Source organism: Hyposmocoma kahamanoa, unplaced genomic scaffold, assembly GCF_003589595.1.
Source record: "Hyposmocoma kahamanoa isolate Upper Pololo Valley unplaced genomic scaffold, ASM358959v1 192, whole genome shotgun sequence".
NCBI classification, from domain to species: Eukaryota; Metazoa; Arthropoda; class Insecta; order Lepidoptera; family Cosmopterigidae; genus Hyposmocoma; species Hyposmocoma kahamanoa.
The window spans coordinates 2,509,983-2,535,902 of NW_020653719.1; the positions used below are offsets into that span (position 1 = coordinate 2,509,983).

Below are 25,920 nucleotides of genomic sequence, written 5' to 3' on the forward strand. Positions count from 1 at the left end.
ATATATATATATATATATATATAGATATATGCCTGTCACATATGACACAGATGTGACAGGCGTATATGTATGTATGTAAACACTTTATTGTTCAACAAAACAAATTTTTAACAAAGAATTAAAACGTTATTGTACAAAGGCGAGCTTATCCCATATTATTGAGATTATAACTAAAATAATGAGACATTGAAATTGATAAACGAAGCAAAATTGTGCATCATTAAGTTACCTACCTACTAAAATCTACCTACCAAATCGTACACTTGAGAACATTGGATGTCATTATTACTTAGATAATATCGCATTTTCTCGAAAATTATTATACTAATTTTATTGTAAAATAAGACAAATATGGTAACTTTCATACAAACGTTGCAGCGTGGCTTGAATGTGTGCGCGACTGTTGCGTGCCGTGTACGGACACGTACATTCGCGTTGCATATCGCTGGTCTTTCCATGCACCTTTCATTATATGCGATATTGCGCATGTACGTGCCACACCCATTGCGCATCAACAACAACACATACAAGCCGCGCTGCTACGTTTGTATGTAGTTACTATAATTGTCTTATTATGCTGATCGATCTCTTTGGCGGCTGTTTACGACTTGCGAATTGTTTTTTTATGATACTAAGTGAGAGGACGAACAAGTCGGGCCCCTGATGGTAAGCGACACGCCTGTCCATCAACTGTGTATCAACTTTTAACAACTTGAATGATAGCATGATGAATTTTCCAGATATACGACACCCCTGATGGCCCAAAACATTTCATCGTGGGTGTGGTGTCATTCGGACCTACATTATGTGGAAACAAAAAACCAGGGGTATATGCATCAGTAGGATATTTTCTTAAATGGATTCTAGACAATATTGCGAAGTTCGAACATTAAGATCTATTTGTAAAGAAAATAGTTCATAAGATGAACGTACTATCATCTATAGTAGTTATTACCTCAAAACTTAAGAATTTCAACTTTATCGCGATTACTTTTTAAATGAATATGAAAACATTCGAAAGCACGTAAGGTTGAAAATTTTACAATGTTGAGGAAACAAATCGGATAGTTCGACAGTTCGATCTAACTACCCAAAGTGATCGAGTGACCGAGATATAGTGTTAGCGAGATAAATCTCACACTTATACTACTTGAGAAAACCTATGGCAAGTTGTGTGCCAAATCAACGGTTTGTGAATAAATAAAATAATGACGTTACGTAGGCTAGATGATATCTATTTATGCTACGCTTACAGTCAGCGTGTGTAGAGTAGTACCGTAGTATAATAAGAATAATAAGACAAGTACTGAAATTCCATACAAACGTAACAGCGCGGCTTGTAAGTGTACATGCGCGGTTAGGTATGGACGCACACATTTGCATAATTTCGCGGTGCGCTATAATTGCACAGCGCGCGCGAGTGGTCTCACGCATTATAGACTTGAAGCTTGTAAGCTGTGTTGATAAAATGACATCAGATCAGATCAGAATAATACGCGTGTATATTGTTAAGTTTATGGTTTTCATTTCTATTTCATAATCACACTTCCATAATCTAGATACCATTCCGCGATGCTAATATAAAAATATCAATATGCAAGTGAAGTATTGCATTTGACAAAGGTTAAAAGAGAATACTGTGATGAATACCGTCTTTTTTCAAATTACTTTTATAAACTGTAAGGACATACAACTACAATAATAATGTGACAACCCTACGTTCCGAGGGACGTGTAGGCATTGGCGCGCCGATAAGGCAGGAGTTGGATTACTTGTCTTATTACGTTATGGTAGTACTTTTTAATATTCTGATCTATTCATGACATTAAATACAGCTTTATGTAAGCAAGTGTTACTATGTACCTTACAATAATCACTTAAACCTTGATATTAATGTGGTATTCATAGCGCTGACATTGTTTCTTTCTTTACGTAATGTTTTTCTTGTTTATCAACATAAAAACTGCAAAGATGTATATAGTAGAGGAATTAGTAAAACTATTTGTTTAAAGGTACTCTTTTATTTTATTTCCACACGGACTATAATCATTAGTCTTAGCGCGTTTGGGCACTGCATCCGATCCGCATTCGTTCCGAATCCGAGACTATACAAATCCAGAAAAATCGGATCCGCTTCGGATGTCGCTTGTGCACTAAGTCCGATTCGAATACAAGAAAATACGAATATCGCTTGTACACCTGGAGATAAAATGAACCCTATGATATTTCGGACCGTCATTTCTCGGATTCGGAACTGATACGAATAGGACGTAATGCGCAAACACCCTAAGAATAATATTTCACTGACGGACACATGAATTGTATCAAAGTACAAGACGACTTGTGAACAAAAATATAAAACAAGTTTGCTAACTTTTTAGATTTAAAGCAAAGACGATATAAGTCACGAAACGTGTAAGGTAAGGTTTAAGGAGGCACATTCTTTAAAGTTTTAGCGTCAGAACACCAGTAACCACCCCTCGTGATGACAGGGTACGGGTACGTTTTTTGCGTAATCTTTTTTAACATCATGACATGAAACAAGAGTAGAATGAAGTACGTGGTTGTAGCCATAGTTGCATGAACCATTTTAGAAGAAGGCCGAATGAACCTGATATCACCTGGTTCAGATCAACAAATGGTTCAAAGTTGGTGAGAATCGGAATGGCGGGTGTGTCCTAACGAATCCAGGCGAATTTCGTACCAAATAAATGTTCCTAAATTGTATTGTTTGATATTTACATAAAAAAGTGTGCCTCAAAACGAAATTATTGCAAAATCAAAGGTACACCCTTAGAATAATAACGCATAGAAACCTAGTCCGCACACGCTAAGTGAGGCAAATTGAAGCGCGCCAAAAGGGCCTACACGAGCGGGCGGGCCTTCAGTGCTCAAGGTCAACTTGCAACGCGGACAGATCAAGAATTTTAGCTAAAAATGACGAAATGTGCGGTAAATGAGTGTAAAAATACGTCAGACAAACTTAAAATAGATACTAACATCACATTCCACAAGGAAGTAACGCGTTTCAACTTGTATTTTTATATAAATATTCACTAAAGCCGAAAATTAACCTACTACTAAAACTAGCCTACATGAATTTGACTTTTGCCTCACTTGTGACAGTTCGTTTGATATGAAACTATCATTCTATGCGTTATTATTCTAAGGGTACACCCATTTATTATTATTGATACCTGACTGGCGGCTGTATCTCAAATTATCAGTTTTTATTGTCTGTATAAATTAGTCACGAAAAGTCGTCTGCTCGCGTCAGAGGTTTAGTCCAGTTTAGTCAGGACTGCCCTCGTCGTCCTTGGTCAAAAGAAAGGTAGGTCAGTCGTCGTTTTTTGTCCAAAAGAAAGTCGGTCTAATTTCGAATTCCTGTCAGTCTAGTAATCTCTCAATCCGCTGATCATCCATAGAGGCTGGACGCCACTTTAATTATAATAACTTATTATTCTGCAGCTCAAGTAAGCTCGCTTAATGTTTGCACGTGAATACGAAAGTTTGACTGAACAGCAGTGACTTGTTCAGTGGCAATGACTCCCGTATTACTGTTTACTGATGAGTATATGTTTATAGGCTCAAACTTACATCTAAGGTATATTGGACAGATTTCATAACATTTGACCGAGGTTGTGACACACATTATTAACTGGCCAGCACGCAGTCACGACTTAGTCCAATTGAGTATATGTGGGACAATTTAAAAAAAGCAATAATAACTACATTTTGTGTGAAATGCAGTCCCCACAACGATTGCGGACCTCAGAATAGCGATGATGTATAGATGGGACAATACCGCATGATCTTATATAAATACCCTCATCAGACCTTTGCGGAATCGATTAGAATCGGCAATAAGACACGAGAAGATAATTGATAATACACCTTTGAAAGAAAAAAATCCTTCTTGTTTTATCGATTGTTAATACTCTTTTTCAAATTTAACAGATTATTGTTCCACCTATTGTTTTAGTTATAGAAATATTTAATGTCTCTTCAACCGACTTCAAAAGAAGGAGGAGGTTCTCAATTCGTTTGTTTTTTTTTGTGTGTGTATGTTACGCGACTACTTATTTGTGAACCGATTTGATGATACTTGATACTTATTTATTTATATTATGATACTTTTTTGTTGGAAAGAGGGTACCTCAGTATTGGTCCCACAGACCACATAAATACTAGTAATTGATCCCATTAAAATTTGAAGAAAATATTCCACCTCGGGGTGACAAACTAGGGGATTTTCCGGTAACCAATTTCAATAAAACTTAGCAAACCATCTGTTTAATCTCTAAGGGAGCAGACTTGAGTATGATATCAAGCACTGGAAATACGACCCTAAGGGCAAGGCCTTGAGTATGATTTTCAGTGTTCACTGCAATACTGAAATCCTGACTTGAGCATTGAGTAGAGTTCTGGAATACGACACTCAGTCATCTGTAATTCCACGAACTTTTGAGGTTGGTTTTTATTTAAAAAAAAAGTTAACCATTATAAATTATTACTGAAGCATAGGCTCAACTCACACAGGCGCAGAGTCGAAGCGTCGCGTCGCGTCGTTTTCAACTACAAAAAGGCGAAGCGGACGGCGGTCGACGCGAGAATCCGTAATTGCATAACACACATTTGTACCTTAATTATGGGAAAATAAAGATGAATATGCTGTAGGCGAAAAACATGACGCGTCGCGACGCTTCGACTCTGGCGCCAGTGTGACTGACTAGAGCTTTCAACATGATACAAGCACTGAAGCAACTCACAGGACACTACATTTTTTTTTTAATTTTGAACCAGTCTCAAATATAAAAAGCTTACGTATTTCATAAATATTTTTGTTAGAATGTCATTTACAATACTTTTATTGTATGCATTTTACGTATCCGCCAATGAGGATACTTATATTACGTTTTATTATATTAAACTAATATGGTACGTCCAAACACATTTCGAGATTTACAATTTTCCTCTACCAGTATCAATGCCTACTTCTGAATCAGACAAATCGTCATTTTCAATTCTATTCAGGTATTCAGCTACATCTCCGTTAAAAGCTTCTGCAGTATCATTTATTGACACCTTTCGGGATTGGTTAGGGCTGTTAAAGAGGTAGTTTTTCCTAGAGCTGCGTTTCTTTGTTTTCCGTGGTGATAGTTGTAAGGAATCCATTGGTGCTGAATGAGAGCGAGGTGCATAATACCTCTCAAAGAGCATTGGTTGTTGCTGGACTCTGCTATACATGAGTTCCATTTCATGAAGAAACTCTTCACGCCGCATTCTTTCTTCATCTCGTCTCGTTTGTAACCGCATCGCGATGTCTTCTTCGTGACTGCAATAAGGAATTGTTGACACAAACTACACCACAGCGTGACACTCTTAAATACAATAATTTACTGATATCGGTTGAGTAGATAGGTACTGAGTCACAAAAGTACTACTGTCCTTATAATAAACAACGTAATCGATATCTTTTGCGAAATTGAGTTAGCGGTTTTTTTATCTTATTTAGTTTCAGTTTTATTCTTAAACAAAATCAACGTAATTGACATTTTTCAAAGAAAAAAAACTTTATAGGGGCCAATATCTCGAAATTTACCAAAATACCATTGTTGTTATTAATGACAAGGAGGGCAGAGTAGGTATCGACTTTATGCAAATCATGAACTGGCGAATAAGCATACGTTTTTATAATATAACCACATTAATATAATAATAGGGATCAATAATTCTAACTTGTTTTTCACAAGATGCCATGCAGGCTTAGAGCGCAGAAGGCGATCTCTGTGTCGAAGTTCCGCTCTTCGTTGTTGCTCATCCAACCTTCTGGTCTGTTCCAATTCAAACCTTCTCCTTACTGCTTCAGCCCTTAACAAGGCAGCTAGATTAGACCTCCCTGATGCTGCTGCTCGTAGTTCCATGGCAGAATATACACGACTTCCAGGATCTCTCAATCCTGTACTGTCTGAACTCTTACTTTCTTGATAAATTTTTCTTGTTATATCTGCCATCTGAAATAAATCCAAAGTACAAATCTGAATGGAATTGTCTGCTATTAAGAGTCGACACCACCTCAGCTAGAATCAATTTAATCAATTCCCATATTAATACAGTTCGTTTTGCATAGGTTGAGCGGCTAGGACACTGACTTTATTTCAGAATTTATTTTGTTTACAAACGAAATTAAAGCGATTTGAAATAAATGTATCCTACTTATACGTGTTCTATTTATCTCAGTTGATATTAAAAAAATCGTTGGTAGGTATATGTAAAATACCGTACCTATTAAATACAGCGGTTTTCTTGTAAAATTTCGAATTAAAGCCTTTTTTTCCATCGTGAACATTTTTAGGTACCTACCGTGTTTTCACGCAGTATAGTAATCAGTGCATAACCTCAATTTTACTATATATTTTTTCCAAAGTGATTGATTTAACACTTTCACTGTTATGCGGAATCAACCATTACAGGTAGTATAGACTCTTAAGTGTATAAGAAAACGTGGGACCACTTACCTTCTTAGCAGCTCTATCAGCAGTGCTAAACCTAAAAGGTTGGGGACTGGTCGTGATAAACTCTTCTTTAGGAGCCTTATCGCGCCTCTTCCCTTTACGTGGGCTGGGAGATCGATGTTTATCAGATGACGTAGGGGAAGGGACAATAGGAGATGGATCTATAGGCAAGTCGCTATGAGCTGCAGGGGTTGAAAGCCGACTCCGGTCACGTATTGCCATCGTGCCTGGCATTTTAGCTGTGCGAAGCATCTCTTCAGCTCGGATGCGTCTGTTCATACTCCTGAAAGAAGATGTTTTGGTCTGTTCCGAAATATTAAAATGAAACTCAGGAAATAAATGAAACATAAAATATGATCTAATTCAATAATAATAACCTTGTTTATATAATATGTGGTAAAAAGAATTGATGCAATGTTTGTTACTGACTATTATATATTTGTAACTGACCGCAAAACTACAAACAGCGGCAATATATATGTACATACGTAGCGGCACAGATAATAATTCTATGTAGCGATATAATTTAGTATATGTATATTACAACACCACAAAAGCATCAATCAGTATGTAATGCTTCTCATTAGATATGCTTACCCCAAAAATGTGGACGGTGTGTGTGTGTGTGTGTGTGTGTGTGTGTGTGTGTGTGTGTGTGTGTGTGTGTGTGTGTGTGTGTGTGTGAGTGTGTGTGTGTGCGCGTGCGTGTGCGCGCGTGCGTGTGCGCGCGTGTGTGTGTGTGTGCGTGTGTGTGTGTGTGTGTGTGTGTGTGTGTGTGTGTGTGTGTGTGTGTGTGTGTGTGTGTGTGTGTGTGTGTGTGTGTGTGTGTGCGTGCGTGCGTGCGTGCGTGCGTGCGTGCGTGTTTTCGATTTCTGTCCAAACGTACTTACCGAAAGAATTCATCTTCTTTCATTTTATCATAAAAATAATTGGAGAATAAATTTTTCGGAAAAGGTCTGGCCTTGAAACGTTTCTTCTTTTTGCCTTTTGGAAGGACGGTGAGGGCTCTGTCGCACACGGTGCTCAGACCTTTTTCCTCTCGTTTTGTAAAGCTAAAAGGCTTCATCTGAGCTCGTAGTTCAGCTTCACTGTTCATCTTGGTAATTGCTCTCCTGTTTTGAATTTTACTTAATTCAGATAATAGGATCTAAATAGTATAAAAATAAGTAGTATTAAAAGATTTTAAGAAAATATTATAGTCATGTAAAGTCGAATGACATTGACACAACTTAATTATGTAACCTTTGAAGTCATAGGGTCGTATTCCAGAACTGTACTCAATGCTCAAGTCAGGATTTGAGCAGACTTGAGTATGATTTCAAGCACTGGAAATACGACCCTAATGGCAAGGACTTGAGTATGATTTTCAGTGCTCACTGCAATACTCAAGTCCTGACTTGAGCATTGAGTAGAGTTCTGGAATACGACCCATAGATTGTTATTATGTACTTGCATTTGCATTAGTAAGATTTAGGTAATAATCCCACCACACATACGACTTTTTAAGGGAATTAAAAACATAGGGAACTAAAAATGGTAAAAAAAGGAAATGATACACTTCCACAATCACTGAAACTCTCTACCTAATCTTCAAGACCCTTTTTAGACATTTTTCTCAATATCAGAAATTACGTACCTAGTGAAATACCTATACAGCTATGCTTCAATTAACTAATTAATGGCGGACTGAAATTAGTTTCGGTGCACAGATTATTGGTTATTAAGTTTGCTATAGTGGCTGGAATGCATTATAATTATGTGTAAATCTACTATGTGAATCAACATCTACAAATTAATAAAGTAAAAGATGACCAATTGATTTCCCAATGAATAATGATGATTTGGTAAGGCTGACAACTTAGACACTTTAGTATGCTAAAATAATAGCCCCCCAATTGACTTTGTTTGAGACGTAATTAGAAGAAATTATTTAATACAATGAATCCAATCTAACTTGCCAGCCTTTCAACTATCTTTTTTTTACAAATCTAATTTTACAAAAGAAAAAGTGTAAACTAAAACGAAGCCTACAGTGCGTGTGTGTTGTGCTAGGGAACCTCATGGCCTGGTCCTCGAGGATCTTGTCATAGAGGGGAATCCGAGACTCAATGGGCACAGGATTCGCTTTGAACTGGCGTCTCTCCAGTTTTTGATGCAGCATGTCATCAGAAAACGATTTGCGCAGACTACGAAGTTCGTTTACTAAGCGTTCATCTTCATCTCTACAAATCAAAGCTGGTTATTTATCTATGTCATAGAGTCTTACACCTTAAGTTGCTTTCAATTCAGTTGTCCCACCTCTCAGTCATTTTAAACGGCTTAGGTATAGTCATACTTTTTCGTCTCCGAATTGGAGATCGTTGTAGCCTTAATGGACTTGAAGGCATGCTCTGTGTTTTAAAATTATCTTTTGAAGTAGTCGTGTATTTTCTACCGTCGAAGAACTCGTCAAACTTATGATCGATGTCCGTTTTTTCTATCTTTGCGTCGCTCCATGATATGGAACAAGCCGATTGGATTCGCTTCGGCCGATCAGTTCTAACATTTTCTTTGCTTAGCGACGTTATTTCTGGAGTTAATTTGAAATTATCTTCAACGTATTTATTGGTGTCTGTGGACCCTGCAATTTTGCGTGAATGTTTCTTAGAAGTTGCACCTATGACCTTTGTCGACGAAAGTACGGGGTCACTTGACATTTTTCCTGAATCGCTTTTAAGCCTTTCTGCACCATTGTCTTTATTTTGAGCTGAATATTTATTTCTCAATGTCGAGTTAGTTCTGCACTTCGCCGCTTTATCTCTAATACTTGTTTTAACTAATATGCTTTCGATGGGTTTCCCATGTTTATCACATTCGTCGATGTGTTCCACGGCAACACGAAACATGATTTGCTTTTTTTCTCTCAATGATTTCAGTGTCGAGTAAAACTGGTCTTCTGGTAAGTGGTTAATGTCATTGTAATCCGGTATACTGCGGTAAAAATCCTTAAGCTTTTCGGCATCAATGTCTGCTGTAGACACAGAATATGTTGTAGAAACAGAATCAATAGAACTTTGCTCTTTGACAGCTTTATCTTTGCGCTCATATGCAGTTTTCGGCATTTTAGTGAACGGGTCAACTGGTACCTTTAAACAAGCGTTTTTAAATACACTGCAGTTGTGGGTCATTACGACTTGATAGTGTGCACAACCATTGTAAATGCTTCATGGAATATTTAGGTACTAACAGACACTTACATGTTGTTCGGCACGTTGTCGTGGTAACATAACAATCGTGCTTACAGTGCAATTGTAAAGCAAATGTTTCATTGTGAGATGTGGAGTTACAAATATAGGTCGTTAAACTTTATTTCAAGACAATTTATAAATTGTACCCACTAAACCCTGGTTTTTTAAACGTCGCGATTTGCCTAAAAACATCACTTCCACTATTATTCGTTTGCGCTTAGGCCATGTTTGCACACCTGTATTTTTGCGTAAAATCAGAGTTCGAGATCACTCTCTGTGCGAGTGCGGCCTAGAAGACGGTACCTTGGAACACATTTTTTTCAATTGTCCTAATATTGCTGTTCCACTTTATAACTTACTTTCTCCAAAATTCCCCCGCCCCGTTAACATAAACAACCTCTTAACTTTAGTGTTCTCCCCCCATATTGTTACTCTATGTAAATTTATCCACTTAAATAACATATATTTATAAATACTGTTTTGCTGTTTTGTTTTACATTCTCAACTGAGTACTCCCGTAGTCCAACTTACCAACACCGGTTAATGTCCTATTAGAGCTTAGCGAAAATTTTTTTTTTGTTTCGTTTTTTTTTCTTTCAACTGTGACATTGGCAAAATCATCAGTTCTCATATTGATGGAGCCATAAAAATAAAAAGTGAAGTGAAGTGATTTTTACCAAACGACAAAATAAAATAAACGCAATTTTAAATAAAACACTTAATTTAGTGTTAAAAAAATTATTGAAATGTTGTTAACAAAGGGTCTGCAGCGCAGTTATGTGATTATATCACGAGTAAAGGGCATTAGAGCATTCTCATCGATGCACGTATCGAATACGATAGAAGATGAAAAAATTAAAGCAAAATACGACATTATTGTTGCCGGCGGTGGTATGGTTGGATGTACATTGGCCTGTGCTTTGGGTATGTATAATTTGGACTATTGTTTCGAAATATTACATTTGGCCTTAATATCGCAATAACCTCTACATGTAATATATTTGTGGAATGTTTTTAGGTAAAAATCCGTTGCTTAGTAAACTGAAAGTGTTGCTATTGGAAGGCAACACGAAACAGGAGTTTCATTTAAATACCGAATACAGCAACCGAGTCGTGGCTCTCAATCAAAACACAAAGTCTTTGATGAACTCTCTGAATGTATGGAGACATGTGGAGAACGCACGTTTACAACCCGTTAGGTATATGCAAGTTAGTATATTACTTACTTGACTTAAGCAACAATGTAATGGAAAACATAAATGTAATGATTATTACTTTACTGACCTGTCATGTGTCCTAGAGCTAAACAATGTTTAATGTGCAGCTGTGTTGTCGTCCACCATTAAAAAAAAAATTATGATAAACTGTTTACCAAAAGTGTTACACACACCATGTCTCTATGACATGTGACAGGTGAATGCACAAATTGCTCCAGCTTGAAGTTTGTGGGCTCACCAGCCCACTTAGGCAAGATAAAATCAATGCCCACCACCACATAAAATAATTGAAAACACATATTTTTTATACCTTAACACAAAAAACCACAATGAAAAAAAAATGTATTTGTAGAGTAGTTTATATAGATAATTAAGGTTTTTTTTTTCAAATGTGGTGGCTCCCTCTGGACATTTAGCGCTCACTCGGGGATGGTAGGGACCACTTTGGGAAATGTGGTAGACAGATAAAAAATCTAAATCACTAGAATCTTCAAAGTAGAATCCCTAGTAAATGCGCTGTAGGAGACCGAAGGTTTGGCACCTACCTTTTCCAACGAATTAGCTTAATCACTTGAGTGGCAACATTTGGGTCAACCTGCTGTGTGTAGTCAATTTCATCCATTTAATGTAGCTCAATTCATTGTGTTCATTAAGCATGTGTAGTATGTTACTTTGTTATCAAACTGTTTATTGATTAACCATACAAATTAATTCATTCTCTTTATTAGTTTATTTTCAAACAGTATTGAAATGTACATATCCACCTTGTTATAACTAACTATATCAACATTTTTTAGCAAAATTGAGTTATTAACATATCTAGGATCTGTGAAAGGAAACTTACAACTCCGCTTTAATCAGTTTTTTAATATCTTATTTAGTTTGTTTTATTGTTAAGCAAAATCAGCATAATTGACATTTTATTATAGTCTGTCTTTTTTGAAGACGGAGTAAAATAACAGTTCATTGCGCAAAAGTGTTGTTACGAACAGCTAGTGATTGATTCAATTGACTATTGACTGAATATTATATTGATCACAGCTGAACTTGTGTCATGTGAGTCATCCTTGGCTCATTATTCATCCAATTACTGAGCACAGGTTACATTTTTAACTAAGTTCATACTTATATATACATACACTGTGTTAGAACTATGTTTGTGAAACATACAAAGAGGAGACAAACTTCAAAATTTTTATTTTTATTCAATATAGGTAATTCAATCTGGCTATTTTTGTTAAAATGCATCTGAATAAAAATTGATCTGGATACTAGTAGGCCAACTGTCAAAATAAGAATAAAGAAGGCTGTAATGCAATTACCAATCATTCAGTCATAACATTCACAATTCAGTAATTTTTGGCAAAATTATAATATCTTCTTTGACAAAACTATTCTATTGATAAAACTATTGACAGCCATGACTTATCTATTTCTATTCTATTGATTTCTATTGATATATGATTTTGCCAATTTCATGTCAGTCATGGGAGTTACACTTTCGTTTTTTAGGTGTTTAGTTAATTAACACTGCTCTTTAGTCTATTCCGGCTTCTGGAACAATACAGAACAATACAATGTACCATCACCGTTACAAATATTTAATTTTATAATTTAAGTTTGTTAGTAATAATAAAATCAGTTATTAATTCTAAGAGGGTATTTGTAAAAACATATAACAGAAACTTGAAATTTATGGGACGAGGAATAGAAGGTGGAAGATTATCATAAATAGAACAAGTTCTGGTAGGGCAGCTGAAAAATATGTGGTCTGGGGTGCCTTCACCCAGGCCGCAATCACAAATTGAGATATCCCGTATTCTAAGTTTTGCCAGATGGACCGAGATGCAGGCATGACAATTCGAAGTCAGCGTACTGTAGTAGTAACAGTCTTACTAAATCCGTTATGGAAAAAGAACCAAGGGTTTTTGGGGATACTTGTTTGGATGTCGGCGAAATATTTACCCTTAGTGAGTTTACTTTTGCTCCACTCTGCGCTCCATGAGGAAAACATATCATTGGCAGCTAAAAACAGGAGGTCATAAGAGTATGTCTTGTAATGAGTAAGACAGCCTGTTTGGATAGCTTGACTTATCTAGATTTCTCATAGATGGCGCTACGACTAAAAAGTCGTTGAAAAACCAAGTACAAAGACACGACCCAAGCACATAGAAAAATTCGTGGAGGTCCGTTGGTTCGTTCCGTGGCTTAGTTGGTATAGCGTCTGGCACGGTATGCAAGAAGACGTCGGTACGAATCCTACCGGATCGAAGGAATTTTTTCTGAGTGTTCGATCTTTGTATTAATAATTATAACAAACTAGTGGAGTAATTTCACAAAAAATAATTGAATATCAATTCAATAAAAATTTAATTGACTTATCTATTTAAAATTTTACAAAAACTGGCAACCCTACATGTCATTTTAATGTGTCTTCAAAAAAGATGGACTATATGATAGATAAATCCTTAGGTGCCAATATCTTGAAAATTACCGAAATACAAATGCGTTAGTTATGACAAGGAGGACAGACATTTACTTATCCCATATATAAATTACACTAATATGACCACATTCTTTTAGGTATGGGATGCCTGCTCTGATGCTTTAATATCCTTCAGTAGTTCAGAAGTCTTCGATGATGATTTGGCCTACATAGTAGAAAATGATCTTTTACTAAATGCAATAAATCAAGAACTATCCACAAACAATGTTGATGTAGTGTATGGTGCTAAAATTGCAGAATATCAATTGCTTAGGAGAGATAATAGTGGTAATGATCCAGAGAGTTTGGTCAAGATGAGCAATGGAGATGTCTATGCCTGTAAACTTTTGGTAAGTTTTGATCACTTTATTTATGCTTTCGAGGTTAAAGGGATTTCTTTAAAAATACAATGGCAAATGCCACAAAATAACTCCTGCAATGCGGAAATATTGCCATGTACCACCGTATCCATTTCTGCCGCCAAGCAATAATGTGTGCATTCATGCGTTTCGGTGTTTAAGGGTGCTGGTGAAATTACAAGCACAAGGGACTTCTCAACTTGTCTCAGGGTGACGGCGTAGTAGCAGTGCCTCTCAGATATTTGGGATTTTTAAACTCTGAATGGGCTGCAACTATTACGGATAGGCATATCACTTACCACCAGGTGCACAACTTGTTCGTCCTGCCACTTGGCACCATAAAAAAAGACGTAAGTTAAAATTCAGTAGTAAAAATGAAGGTGGTGTATAAAGTATACACTGTAACCTATACATAAAGAAACATTTATCATAGGAAATGAAACTATTTTTCCGGATTTAAGTCGCGTATATCGAAAACCGTGTATCGCGAAAACCTAAGAACTCGATATAAACATTTATCATTTAAATTCAAAACTACAACATCACAATGTACATATTATGTTTATTATATTACTGTATATACTCATGGTATTGGGTACAAAAAGCTGGTACAATTGGCACAATTTTTTTATAAATGCATATTAGGAGTAGGCATCTGTTTACGTAAGAAAAATATGTATTTACAATGGTGTAGGATATGGGGTAAAGAGTATGACAGAAAAATCAATTATATTTCAGCTGGAAAACAACTTGAATTTAATTTAGTGTTGTTATCCATACAATTGTAGACAGGGAAGAAAAGAAGTAAAAGCCAAAGTACAACGTTTGCAAGGCGAGTGAAAGAATATATATTTTAATAGCAGTAGACCTCCTTGTGAAAGAGTTTTTCCAGGGAAGTTCTGTCATCTTGCCTATTTCTGCCATTAAATAATAACGTGAACATTGCTGAGATCCGGTTTTGTAGGGTAAGGTTGCTGATGAAATTACAGTACATGGGGCTGTCAACTTATGTCTCAAGGTGACGGGCGCAGTGGCGGTGCTCCTCAGATTTTGCTCATAATACATAAAAATCAAATATCTTCATAAATGTTTTGGTTCATACTAACTAAAACACTTTTTAGTTTTTATAGCCATAATCATTGACCTGTCAAAAAAAGGTCAATGGCTGTGGTAGTACTTAAAAATGTCATTTTTTGATGAAATGTATTTCTTTGACTAAACAGATGGATAGAGCTTAAAAATTTAATCCAACTACATCAATGACTCATTTATTATGAAATTGACCTTTACGCTTTCCTTTTCCCGAGGTATCAGTAAAATAGTTCCATTGACTACCCGTATGTTGTATGGGGAAGTAATTATTTCCTCTGTACTCTGCCTAAACGAAGCTAGCTGCCATTCTAATTTATAGAGGAGGCTACACCGACAGAAGCCTGGCTCTATTAAAGGATGAGAATAAAATGTGATAATTTTTTTATTAAGTTGGTTGCCCTATTTAAGTAGGCTGCACTATATTTAATTTACTTTCGATAGCATTTAATCTAGCCTCTGTAGTCTCAACCAATCTGTTGATTTTCTTTGTCAAATCCATCAATTGAGTCTTTATATCAACCATGCAGATTTCTTGAATAGCACCAATGTTTAAAGATACTGGTCTGTTGTTGCCTGATGTAGTCCTTTTTCTCCTCTCCACCTTTTTTTGACTCTCCGTCGAATATCTATCATATAAATTGCTTTTTCGTTTAATTAGCTGTTGCTTTTGACCACCTTCTTCATCTTTGCACTTCAATCGTAATTCGTAATTATTGTTTTTGCGAATGCTGCTCTTCGTATTTTTTCGACTGCATACCATTTTGTAAACTGATGCTATCAGGTCTTTGGGGAGCTGGAATTAGTGAAAATTAAAATATTCAAGTAAAATCTAAGGTGTTTTTACATGTATGTATATAACGGCCAGAATTGAAATCATAATTACCTGCGGAGTGTTATTTAACAAATTCATTAATTATGTTGAACGTACTTATATCAAAAAGGAGAATAAAGTATTATATTGACATTTTTGAAGGAAATTGTTAAGCTGATGTAGGTCCGGTTACTCCTATAGCTGTTTGGTCAATTGATGTCCCTGATAGAGATTTTGAGACATACCCTATTTTCCCGCGGGTCGTTAGGACGAATATTCAACGTGCGTGTGTGGGAAGCAGTCAGTAAAGCTCCCCATCGCAGTACTGCGATCAGTTGGTTCGGTGCGCATCTCAGCAAAGGACTGAAGAGCATACTCTCAAGATGGGCCACTAACTGAGTTTGCCGCACCAGTCTGTCTAGTCCCGCACTTTCTTGCAGTGCCTGTAAATTTTTTTCTTTTATTGAATATTATTGGGATGACATTTTTTTCTAATTGTAAATGACCTTAAATGTATAGCAGTAAAGAAACCTGATTTGTACTCTGCCATTCATTCCGACTGCAGTAATGGGTTATACAATTTTATAGCTGATCACACGAAGCTAGAATTGACTGTTTCAAGTTTTAACATTGAAAACTATTAATAATAATAATAATAATAATAATAATAACGAGGGTCTCGTGAAAGCTGACACCGAGAAACGCCGGAAGTATCTCGACCTGGCGCACGAGATCACCGACATGTGGGATGTGGCCTCCACTGAAATAATCCCAATTGTTTTGTCCGCAAATGGGTTAATTCCAGTCAGCCTTTCTAACAGCTTGAGGCTGTTGGATTTCTGTGGCGTGTCGCTTCCAGCACAAATGCAGAAGGTGGTCCTGCTCGATACGGCACGTATTGTTCGCCGATTCTTGGACCTGAGTCCCTGACCCCGGCAGACTGTGCCATAGCCGGGAAATACCGCCTCTCCCATTTAAAAATTCAAAATTAGTCTTTTAGGCCTTGGGAGAGGCGAGAGATTAAAATAAAAATAATAATAACGCACACACTCAACATAGCCGCACTAGGGAAACCCTGTGTCGCGGTTGCCATGGACACATAGACAACCACAAATTACACCCAAACTCACGAGAGAAATAAATCTAGGCCATACAAACATTTCTCCCGGCCCGGGAATCGAACCTGGGACCTCTGCGTGGCAGTCCGGCATGGTAACCGTTCGGCCACAGAGGCAGTTAAAAGTTATTGATTGAATATGTTTCACAATTTGGCTACTTTTAATTAGACATTATTAGAAAGAATACGAGTCGAAAAAAAACATTCGAGATATTTACAATTACAATACAATATTAAATTTACCTGAATATCGCTAACAGCCAAACCGACCAACAAATTAGTCAGAATAACAGTGACAAGCAATGCAAAAATCAGGAACATCACATATGCCGTCAAGGGATATTGTATTGGATGTTCGTCTGTGTTGTTGTAGAATATATCCTCGTATTCTAATTCTCCTGACATCATCATGACAGTCTTGACCAGAACCTCAGGTATGTGAAAAGCTGGATAATTACTGAATAACACGCTGAATGCTAAACCGAAAGCTACTAAGAGACAGCTGTACGCAAGCAGAAACTTTGAAAAATTTACTGTCACTGAAAGAAAAGTAAAAAATTACATGTTTCGAGTCTATTAAATTTTATTCCACAAATCCATACCAACGTAGTACTTGCTACGCGCATTGTGGATTTGTGGAAAGAAAAATCATCACCAAGATATTATTTTATATGTTAGGTATATTCAATGTGGTTTTTCAGCGCCAATGTCCCGTCAACATTACGACACAGATTAATTCTGTTTGTTTTCTTAAATTCAAAATGGCCGTTTGAATTTCCTTTAAAATATTGAATTATTCTTAAATGTGTACATAAACAATTTGCTTATCTTCACCCTTGAACGCGTACGAGAAGTCAACTCGGTTCTACTATAAGGATATTCAAAATGTCTTGTAGTCTATTTATCATAATATAATATTGACTACAAAATACTAGTTTTTTAATCGTAAAAGATTTTGGTTTTGTTGCATACGGGAACACAAAAATAACCAATTATAATTTAGTAGAAGCACAATTTGAGAAAGTTATGTATAATAGAACGTTTATTTTATTTTATAAAAAAAATATTGTAACGTCCATGTAAAACCAACCGGTGTTAAACATCTGTACGTAGAGACCAAATGTAGGAAAGCGACCGAGAATCATCATGAGCTCCAGCCAGGCTATGAATATGGTAACCGTTGCTACATCATGTTGCCAGCGAGCGGTTTGACCGCATGTTACCTTAGGGTACATCTCATTGTTACTTGTTGCATTCTGCATCTGTAATGCTGTAGGTCATATATTTTTAAGTGGGCATACTTTTCAGAAAGTACTTATGCTATCTATGATTCATTAATTCAGCTGTAATTATCATTAAATTTACGTAGTATGGTTCTTAAACAAAATCGCATTTAAAGCCCTTTACGTGTCAGTAGTATTCCCACCTGCGGAACATTTCTCATCCGAATCCCATTTTGGAATCTGAAAAACATCAAAAAGTAAGTATAACTATTGCAGGAGAAATATCAAGCGAATCAAGTATCATGTGTTCCGTATACCTACACTGCACAAGAAGACTCCAAGTATAATAAATATTTGCAACCAATTTTCCCATTGTCGTATGTAAGCAGACCAATCCAGACAAGATTGGAATATTTCTTTTGCTAAGAAACACACGTTTAGAATTAATATTACACCTTGAATGGGTATTATGAAGGGTTTCACTTCACATGTGTTGTCTTGACATAAAAATATTGCTGAAAATTTTAAAAAAAGATGAATTAAAATTGAAACCATTAAATAACTAGATCAAGAATCCGAGTAATTAAATACTTACATAAAATAGAAAAGCTGAATAAAGTTATGAATACTGCATGATAAATGAAACTCAACACAAAAAATTTCCTTATTCTTCTCCATTTCAAAAAAAGAAACGTCTCAGCAACAGGATGCTTAAGTACGTCTTTATGTCCCACCTAAATATAGATAGTTCCATTAAAGCATAAATAATCTCCAATAATAATATTTGGAAGGCCATTAAATTAATTTAATGTAGTTTGTACCTCTATAAATGCTAGAAGTAACTCCGCTTCACCACGGGATAGACATGGCACTAATGGTCTGAAATCAATAGTCAGTTCGCAATCAACATCACCCAACTCGTGTTCGCTCACGTGCACTGCATCATCGAATTTATGCAAATATCGCGGAATTACGTCTGGAACCCGTCTAACGATGAATGACAAAACTGATACACCGCCGTTAGTGCGTAGTGTCACATCGCCACCGTAATCTGAAATTAAAAAAAAAAACATTATGAAACAATTAACTTAAAGCAGTACGAATACACCGTGTTAGAATCTTGTGTCAATAATATAAAATCATAATCCTAAGCCTGATAATAGCATCACAAAAATTGGTTATACCTAGCAAAAGAAGAACGCAGGCAGAAAACTCATTCAGTGCAGCAATGTGCAAAGGAGTGTAACCAAAGTTGTCCGGAGCGTTCGGGTCGGCTCCCACTGAGAGCAACTGTCGTGCTACATCGCAGGCCCGAGCACCTCGCACTATTGAGCCGTGTAGAGGTGTCCGACCATCTACATCTCGTGAGTGTACATCAGCATTCATTCCAACTAGTAGTTCTACCACCTCCACAGATTGCGCTAAAGCAGCTGTAAAGAAGACATATTCCGGATTATTGCAAATAAGAATTTGACAACGTTTACAATTATAATAGTACACTTTGCTTCAAAATTCATTGACCAAGATGAAGCGGCGTTTGTCCCCGAAAATTTAGACAGTCGATGTGCGCTCCGTGATTGAGAAGTAACCGGGCACATTCCGCGTGACCATCTTCTGCTGCCAGGTGGAGAGCTGTAGCTCGTCCCGTTCCTAGTGCAGCTCTGACGTCTGCACCTGCATCGAGCAGAAGCTTTGTGCATGTGGCCAAACCTAGGGATGCCGCTACATGGAGAGGAGTTTCCGTGTACACCTGTGCAATATAACAATTGTACGAATTACTGACGCATTCGTTTATGTGTTGATATATTCATTGCGTTTGAGTCATTGTCGAGTACCTACAATCGAAATAATCTTACCTGTGGAGTATCAGGACATGCGCCTGCGTCTATTAAAGCTTTGACAACTTCGGGTGCGTCGCTAAGAACCGCATAATGTAACGGAGAGCGCTCACTGAGAAGTGCGTTCACATCAGCACCATAAGCTATTAACATCTGAAAGGTGCCAAAAATATTATCCCCCATATTTAGGTCACACTTTTATCTTTAGTATCCTGTTTACCTTAACACAGGGTAAGCTTTTAGCACTCGCGGCGCAATGGAGGGGTGTAGCTTTGGTATCGTGTGACGAATCCCACTTATTTGGGTCAGCTCCATGTTCTAATAACAGTGTGACACAATCTTCACTGCCAACTAAACAACTTAGGTGCAAACACGTCCTGAAATCCATAATGAAGCACTCTTAACCTTAGTGCTACATGATCTTATTTATCGTATTAAACGCGAACGACGAAGTTATACCTGCCAACGTCATCAGATGAATTTGGATTAACACCCGACTCTAATAACTTTGCCAACAAGGAACTTCTAGCCATCCAACTTGCCCACAATGCTGCTGTTCTAGCCCCAATTTCTCTCTCTGTATTATAAGCCAGTGATATCACTTCTTCATATTGCCCTGCCTCTATTAATGCTGATATTTCATCTGCATGTGGCAATTTGCGTAATGTGTATTGAATTTCGTCTGCAAGGTATTAATTACTTTACAAGTTTTTCAATAAGTATTAAAAAATCTGTTACGTTCAAATGTATGCGCAATGTGCCTAGGAGTCGTATAATCCTCTACTAGTCTTTTCCTCTTTATTTAAATAGAAATTGTATAGACGTAGCTTTGCAACAAAAGAAAGGAGCCGTTGAATCCCTAAATTAGTTCTGTATATTGGTTGACTATGCTTTGTTAATATGCATTACCTAATTCCCAAATATCCCGAGAAGGTTTGACTCTCAGACGCTCGGCTAGGTCTGCAGCATGTCCCGACTCATCACTAGATATGTATCCGGCTTCAATATCATCAGAATCATCGTCCTCTAGTTGACCAACGCACCATCTTGCATTGCCACCTGGCAAGATCTATAAAAATAATGTTAGGCATTAAAGCGTTTAGTGAACAAATATATTGAAATTACTCGGAAAGTATCACGATGAAATAATTTAATAAGTATTTAGATAAGATACTTTTTAGGTAAATTTGAACGACACCCCTCGGCACAACATTTGCCTACGTTAGTTATGGAGACTTACGTGCTCTTATGCGAATATTTCACGTAAAAAAACTCAATATCGTCTAAAATAATCAGGAAAAATTGATTGAAATGAAAATATTACTCAAAACCTAATTTTGTCACAGATGTGTAATTATAGTATAACAATCGCAATAGCTTATGAAATTGCTTTGCCCGAACTATGAAGGCACTAATAAATTGGATTGACCTTCTTCTTGTGGCTGTTTTTATTTGCATTTTTATTTTTCGATCCCATGTCGCGATGCGCGGGAGTCTATCGTCAACCACGCTTAACTAAAAACTGAAAGCTCTTTTCTCACGCCTGACACGACGACGAAATCATAACTTTGATTATAAATAGGAATACTCGACTCTCGGTTAACCTTTAGAATGTTTGTTCATTTTCACGGACTTGTTTTTATTTTCTTTTGTGCATATTTTATTGACATTCTCACGGAATATCATGTCTAATTTCGGTGATGTCGTCCATCGCGGGAATCCACTCCCACGCAATTATTGTCGAGATTTTCCCAGAATCTTCACATTTCTACCCTATTAAACATGTATATAATTTGTAACTTTCTTTTTATTATTCTTTACCCACGTGTCGTTTAAATTACCGCTTTTGTAATAGTTACGTTTACGTTCTAAATCCCACGATCAGCAACTCAAATGCAGTCAGTACCCGGTTAAGATTACATTGCGTAATATAAAAATAATCTCCCGATCGAGCTCACACTCTGTTTTTACGATGTGTTGAGTTTACAATTCGAACAAAGCTTTAGGTATTTACATCATATCCAATTTTGCTCGCATTGTTACCGTCAATATGCATCGCATATTTCATGGATACAGGAATGTTGACTAAGTATACGACTTACTCTACTGGAATAAGTTATGTTAATGAAATTTCCATTTTTTTAAGTTTTATAATATCAAGTGACGGGGCGAACAAGTCGTGCGCCTGATGATAATCTACACGCCTGTCCATAACAGTTACTGTGCCACACAAGAGTTTTAAATCGCAAAGATCTGATGGGCACTGCCACTGCGCCCGTCACCCTGTGACATAAGTTGACAAGTCCCATGTGCCTGTAATTTCACCAGCACGCACCCTTACCCTTCAAAACCGGAACACAATAATGTTGACATTACTGCTTGGCGGCAGAAGTAGGTAAGGTGGCACCACTTCTCTAGACGAACTTTTTCTCAGGAAGCTCTACTGCTACTAAAATGAATATAATACAGTATACATATAATATACTATATGATATATTATATATAATATACAATAAATATATAAATATAATACTAAAATTCAATTCTTTGTCCATTGTCAATTCTTCACAAAATTACATTTCATTGCTTTTATCACAAATCAATGTAAATGCATTAATTACATCTTCCATTTTGTATTACATACATACTTGACGCCAGGTGAATCTCAAGAAATTAGCCTGTATTTGCTTTAGGTTCTTCGTTTAAATTAAACATGTCATAACTGTTAACGATACCATACGCACGTTCCTCTGTTCCTGCCAGGTAAACAATTTTGCCTTGTTTCGTTTCCAATATTAGCCCGTCATAATTGAACAGTGGAAGTTACGAGTATAGCCCCAGAAATTACCTTGAAATGTGAACAAAGTCTCGAATACACCTGAAGCGAAACTATAGTGTGACTAATAATTTCGGTATTACATGACTTCATCGAAAACGAAGCTTGTTATTGTTGCATACACAATTTTCATGTATATTTTAGGACCTAACCACACAAAATCTAATTGTAATAATTAATTCCACACTTTCGCTGTGAAACGTTGAGTGTGAGATCTCGTCTAGCGCCCTATCTGGCATTTTTTTTTTACTTCACTAATAACTCAATTACTGTCTTTATTTCTATATAATTTTTTGTTGCCAATACCCACGTACTATGAGTATATACACAGTGGTTCTTGGCTACTTATGATATGGGTTAAAATATGAAATTGCTGTTCTATGTACGCATTCAAACAAAAAAATTATCTTAACATTTGGCTAGGAGTCCATACTTTAAGGTAGATTGGTAGGGAACGGAAAGCCACAGTCTTGAAATTCATTTTCGAGTCCTGCAAAGGAACTAAATTTAATTTCTGGTATACATATAATATGTAAATTGCGAAGAAAAGGTAGTCGGTACAGAGTCAATTCAAGTGAGCTTGAAGGGTGGTAAAGAGTTTAAATTTGCAACTCCTGTAGTGACGATATTTTTAAGAAGAAAAAAATTACAATTCTGAAAAGAAAAAAGGTTTCTCTTTTCTGAGAAAAGAGATAACCTTTGTCTTCCAGCTTATGTTAAGTGTGCACGCTGTTCCTTTTATTCTTACTTGTAATAGTTAAAATTAATACATGCTTATTGTTTACCGTTAACGATCTTTTTCAGACATTGTTTAGACGTACGTCTTTCTGTCGAGCGTTTGCACTACACTTTCCGTCTTGCGATCATCAAAGACGTCCTAAAGGCGTTTCTCTACTAGGTACTCCGTGTATAATACAAACAGAATGTCAGATAAGTTATGAAGAAACGATATAAATAATGAATTTGAGTAGAGAACGCCCTTATGTGTTATGTAATACCGTTTAACTTCGTAAGTCAAGGTAAATTTAAATAGATATAAACACTCGCTACGCTTTTGATTATTAAATCACTTTTGATATCCGACTTTTAGTTTATAGAACGGAATATGTATAATAAAATAACAAATGCTAATCCTTAGCTACCTCCTGGAAGAGACCGGTAGCCGATGTACAGGGTCAAGAGCACGTCAAGCTTGACACTTAAGACTTAAATCCAACTCTATGCCGCTTACGATAAGAACGGTCCAAAATGCAAAGTGTCAAGCTTGACGTGCTCTTGACTGTACACAGGAAGGCGTAATCATTTCAGCCGAAAGGCTGAACGTAAGCCTCCCCCATAGATCGCCACAACAGCCGGTTCTGCGCCGCTTCCATCCAGCGGATTCCCGCAACCAGTACCGGTCCAAGTTGTGAGTGGTCTGCCCGCACTGGGTCGATACTCGAGAACTCTTTGGCCTCATCGGCTATCTGTTCTGCGAGCAATGTGCCCCACCCACTGCCACTTACGACGAGGTATTTCAACGCGAGCCTGGATTTTAGGGGTGAGGTGTTGGGGTCGCCCCTCGCATCCCATAATCCGCGCGGTGTAAAATAAGAACAGGCGGAAAAATTTGACACCGATCCGACGTCAACAAGTACCCGATGGTGACTAACGGGGCAACCGGCCGCACGTCGTGTCGTTAATCCGCTGGGTAATTTGCAAATTTTGGGATTCATGTGAATTTAACAACTATAGGGCTTCCGGTGAAATCCGAAATCAGCCGGCTGAGAAACGATTAAATATCTCCATATAAAAATTATGCACAAAGTTAGATATTTTATTCATAAATAATTCGTCTTAGACTTTTATTTTATAGCCTGTTCTCAGGATTTTATATGATCGGATAAAGTACATCCTATCGTGTAACAAATTAGCAAATTCTTTAGACAATATCCTTAGATGTCTCGTATATTTTTTGTAAGACCGTTATTTAATAGTAAATACCTAAACCATTTGATTTAGAAAAACAGTTTTTCACGCTTCTCCTCTTGTGACTCGCCTTAAGTTTTGCATTTTTTTGAGTTATGTCGGTTACTTTGGTTCTTGTGCGGATATTCTCATTTCTGATTCGATCTCACAGGAAAACTCCGGGCACAGCTCTGTCATTGACTTTGGGTTGTCTTGAGCCTTCTTACGAGTCCCGTGGTGATCGACAACAGTTATGTAGGTTTCACCAAATACTTGTCTTGCTCATATTAGTGTATAGCAGCTATCTTGTATTTGGGCTCAAATTATTCGTTTTGACGAGGACTTCAATGGTCTTCAAGGAACACAAGAGCACAGCGAAAGCGGATAGCAAAGTTTTAAAGTCAGTTTTCTTTATAAAAAAAGTTTATTAGGTTTTTCGTGTTGATCAACCAGTGATCTTTTAACCTGTTCCTACTAGACGAAGAAACAAAGTAACCTAATTTTTTTCAAAACAATTACTATTTAAAAAAATCTGTTTGTCTAAGGTCACTTACCGGCTGTATGGTATCATCGGCACATGACTGACACTCGAACATGACTGGTTCCTCCAAAATCATAACTTCCGAACATTTACCACCGACAACAGTGCTTATTGTACATCATCACAAGTCGTCTGTCTGATTGAAATGCTATTTTAAAATAAAAGAACATTAAGGCTCTATTTACAGAATGGATACATACCATGCTGGTCTACCATGCAAAGAGGTCCCGGGTTCGATTCCCGGGCCGGAAGAAATGGCCTACATCTATTTATCTCGTGAGTTTGGGTGTAATATGTGTGTGTCCAATGTCCATGGCACCCGCAACACAGGGTTTCCCTAGTGCGGGGCTATGAGTACATGCCTTATGATTATTTTTATATTATTCCCTTCCATGGTAATGTAAGTTGAGCTTTGGATAAAGATATATGGATCCTACGTACTCATAATTTTATAAGACACCACTTTTGAAATCGCAAAAGAAATCTGTTTCATTGATTTGGTATTTACATATTGTTTTTAGCGATTTGAAAGAAAGTCCCATACTAAAATTAGCTAAGGCTATGTATGTAGGATGTTACTTTCTTATTTTTGTACGGGCTATTAGTGAAATTATTTAAAATCTGATTTAAATAATTTACTTCTATAAGCAATTTATGATTTTCTATTTTTAATAGGTATCTAAATTGCTCTTAAACCGTCCAGCAATAGAAA

The 25,920-nt window shown here is 36.8% G+C and overlaps 4 protein-coding genes across 4 annotated transcripts in view; 2 read left to right on the forward strand and 2 right to left on the reverse strand.

Annotated features, from left to right (window-relative positions):
- LOC113226596 (phenoloxidase-activating factor 1-like) overlaps positions 1-1,968 on the forward strand; it is an 11,748-nt gene extending 9,780 nt beyond the window's left edge. The window contains exon 8 of the mRNA XM_026459299.1: positions 741-1,968. Coding sequence (XP_026315084.1) covers positions 741-893 — 153 coding nt within the window. The 3' untranslated portion in view covers positions 894-1,968. The remainder of the gene's footprint in view (positions 1-740) is intronic.
- Positions 1,969-4,916: 2,948 nt separating this feature from the next.
- LOC113226646 (protein FAM161A) lies at positions 4,917-9,682 on the reverse strand. Its single transcript, XM_026459364.1, has 6 exons — positions 8,814-9,682; positions 8,573-8,737; positions 7,406-7,627; positions 6,519-6,798; positions 5,740-6,014; positions 4,917-5,335 (listed from the first exon to the last, which is right to left on the reverse strand). Exons 1-6 carry the CDS (start codon positions 9,680-9,682, stop codon positions 4,963-4,965), a joined length of 2,184 nt encoding a protein of 727 aa, XP_026315149.1. The 3' UTR covers positions 4,917-4,962.
- Positions 9,683-10,544: 862 nt separating this feature from the next.
- LOC113226609 (ubiquinone biosynthesis monooxygenase COQ6, mitochondrial) overlaps positions 10,545-25,920 on the forward strand; it is a 33,719-nt gene continuing 18,343 nt past the window's right edge. The window contains exons 1-3 of the mRNA XM_026459310.1: positions 10,545-10,666; positions 10,761-10,951; positions 13,543-13,794. Of these exons, the coding sequence (XP_026315095.1) occupies positions 10,564-10,666; positions 10,761-10,951; positions 13,543-13,794 (546 nt within the window). The 5' untranslated portion in view covers positions 10,545-10,563. The remainder of the gene's footprint in view (positions 10,667-10,760; positions 10,952-13,542; positions 13,795-25,920) is intronic.
- Positions 14,133-25,290, reverse strand: LOC113226607 (transient receptor potential channel pyrexia). The gene is made up of 15 exons (XM_026459307.1): positions 25,222-25,290; positions 20,794-20,953; positions 20,344-20,566; positions 20,105-20,261; positions 19,903-20,037; positions 19,568-19,796; positions 19,231-19,476; positions 18,868-19,097; positions 18,642-18,780; positions 18,368-18,561; positions 18,250-18,286; positions 17,914-18,093; positions 17,067-17,362; positions 15,952-16,149; positions 14,133-15,688 (listed from the first exon to the last, which is right to left on the reverse strand). Exons 1-15 carry the CDS (start codon positions 25,282-25,284, stop codon positions 15,299-15,301), a joined length of 2,877 nt encoding a protein of 958 aa, XP_026315092.1. The 5' UTR covers positions 25,285-25,290; the 3' UTR covers positions 14,133-15,298.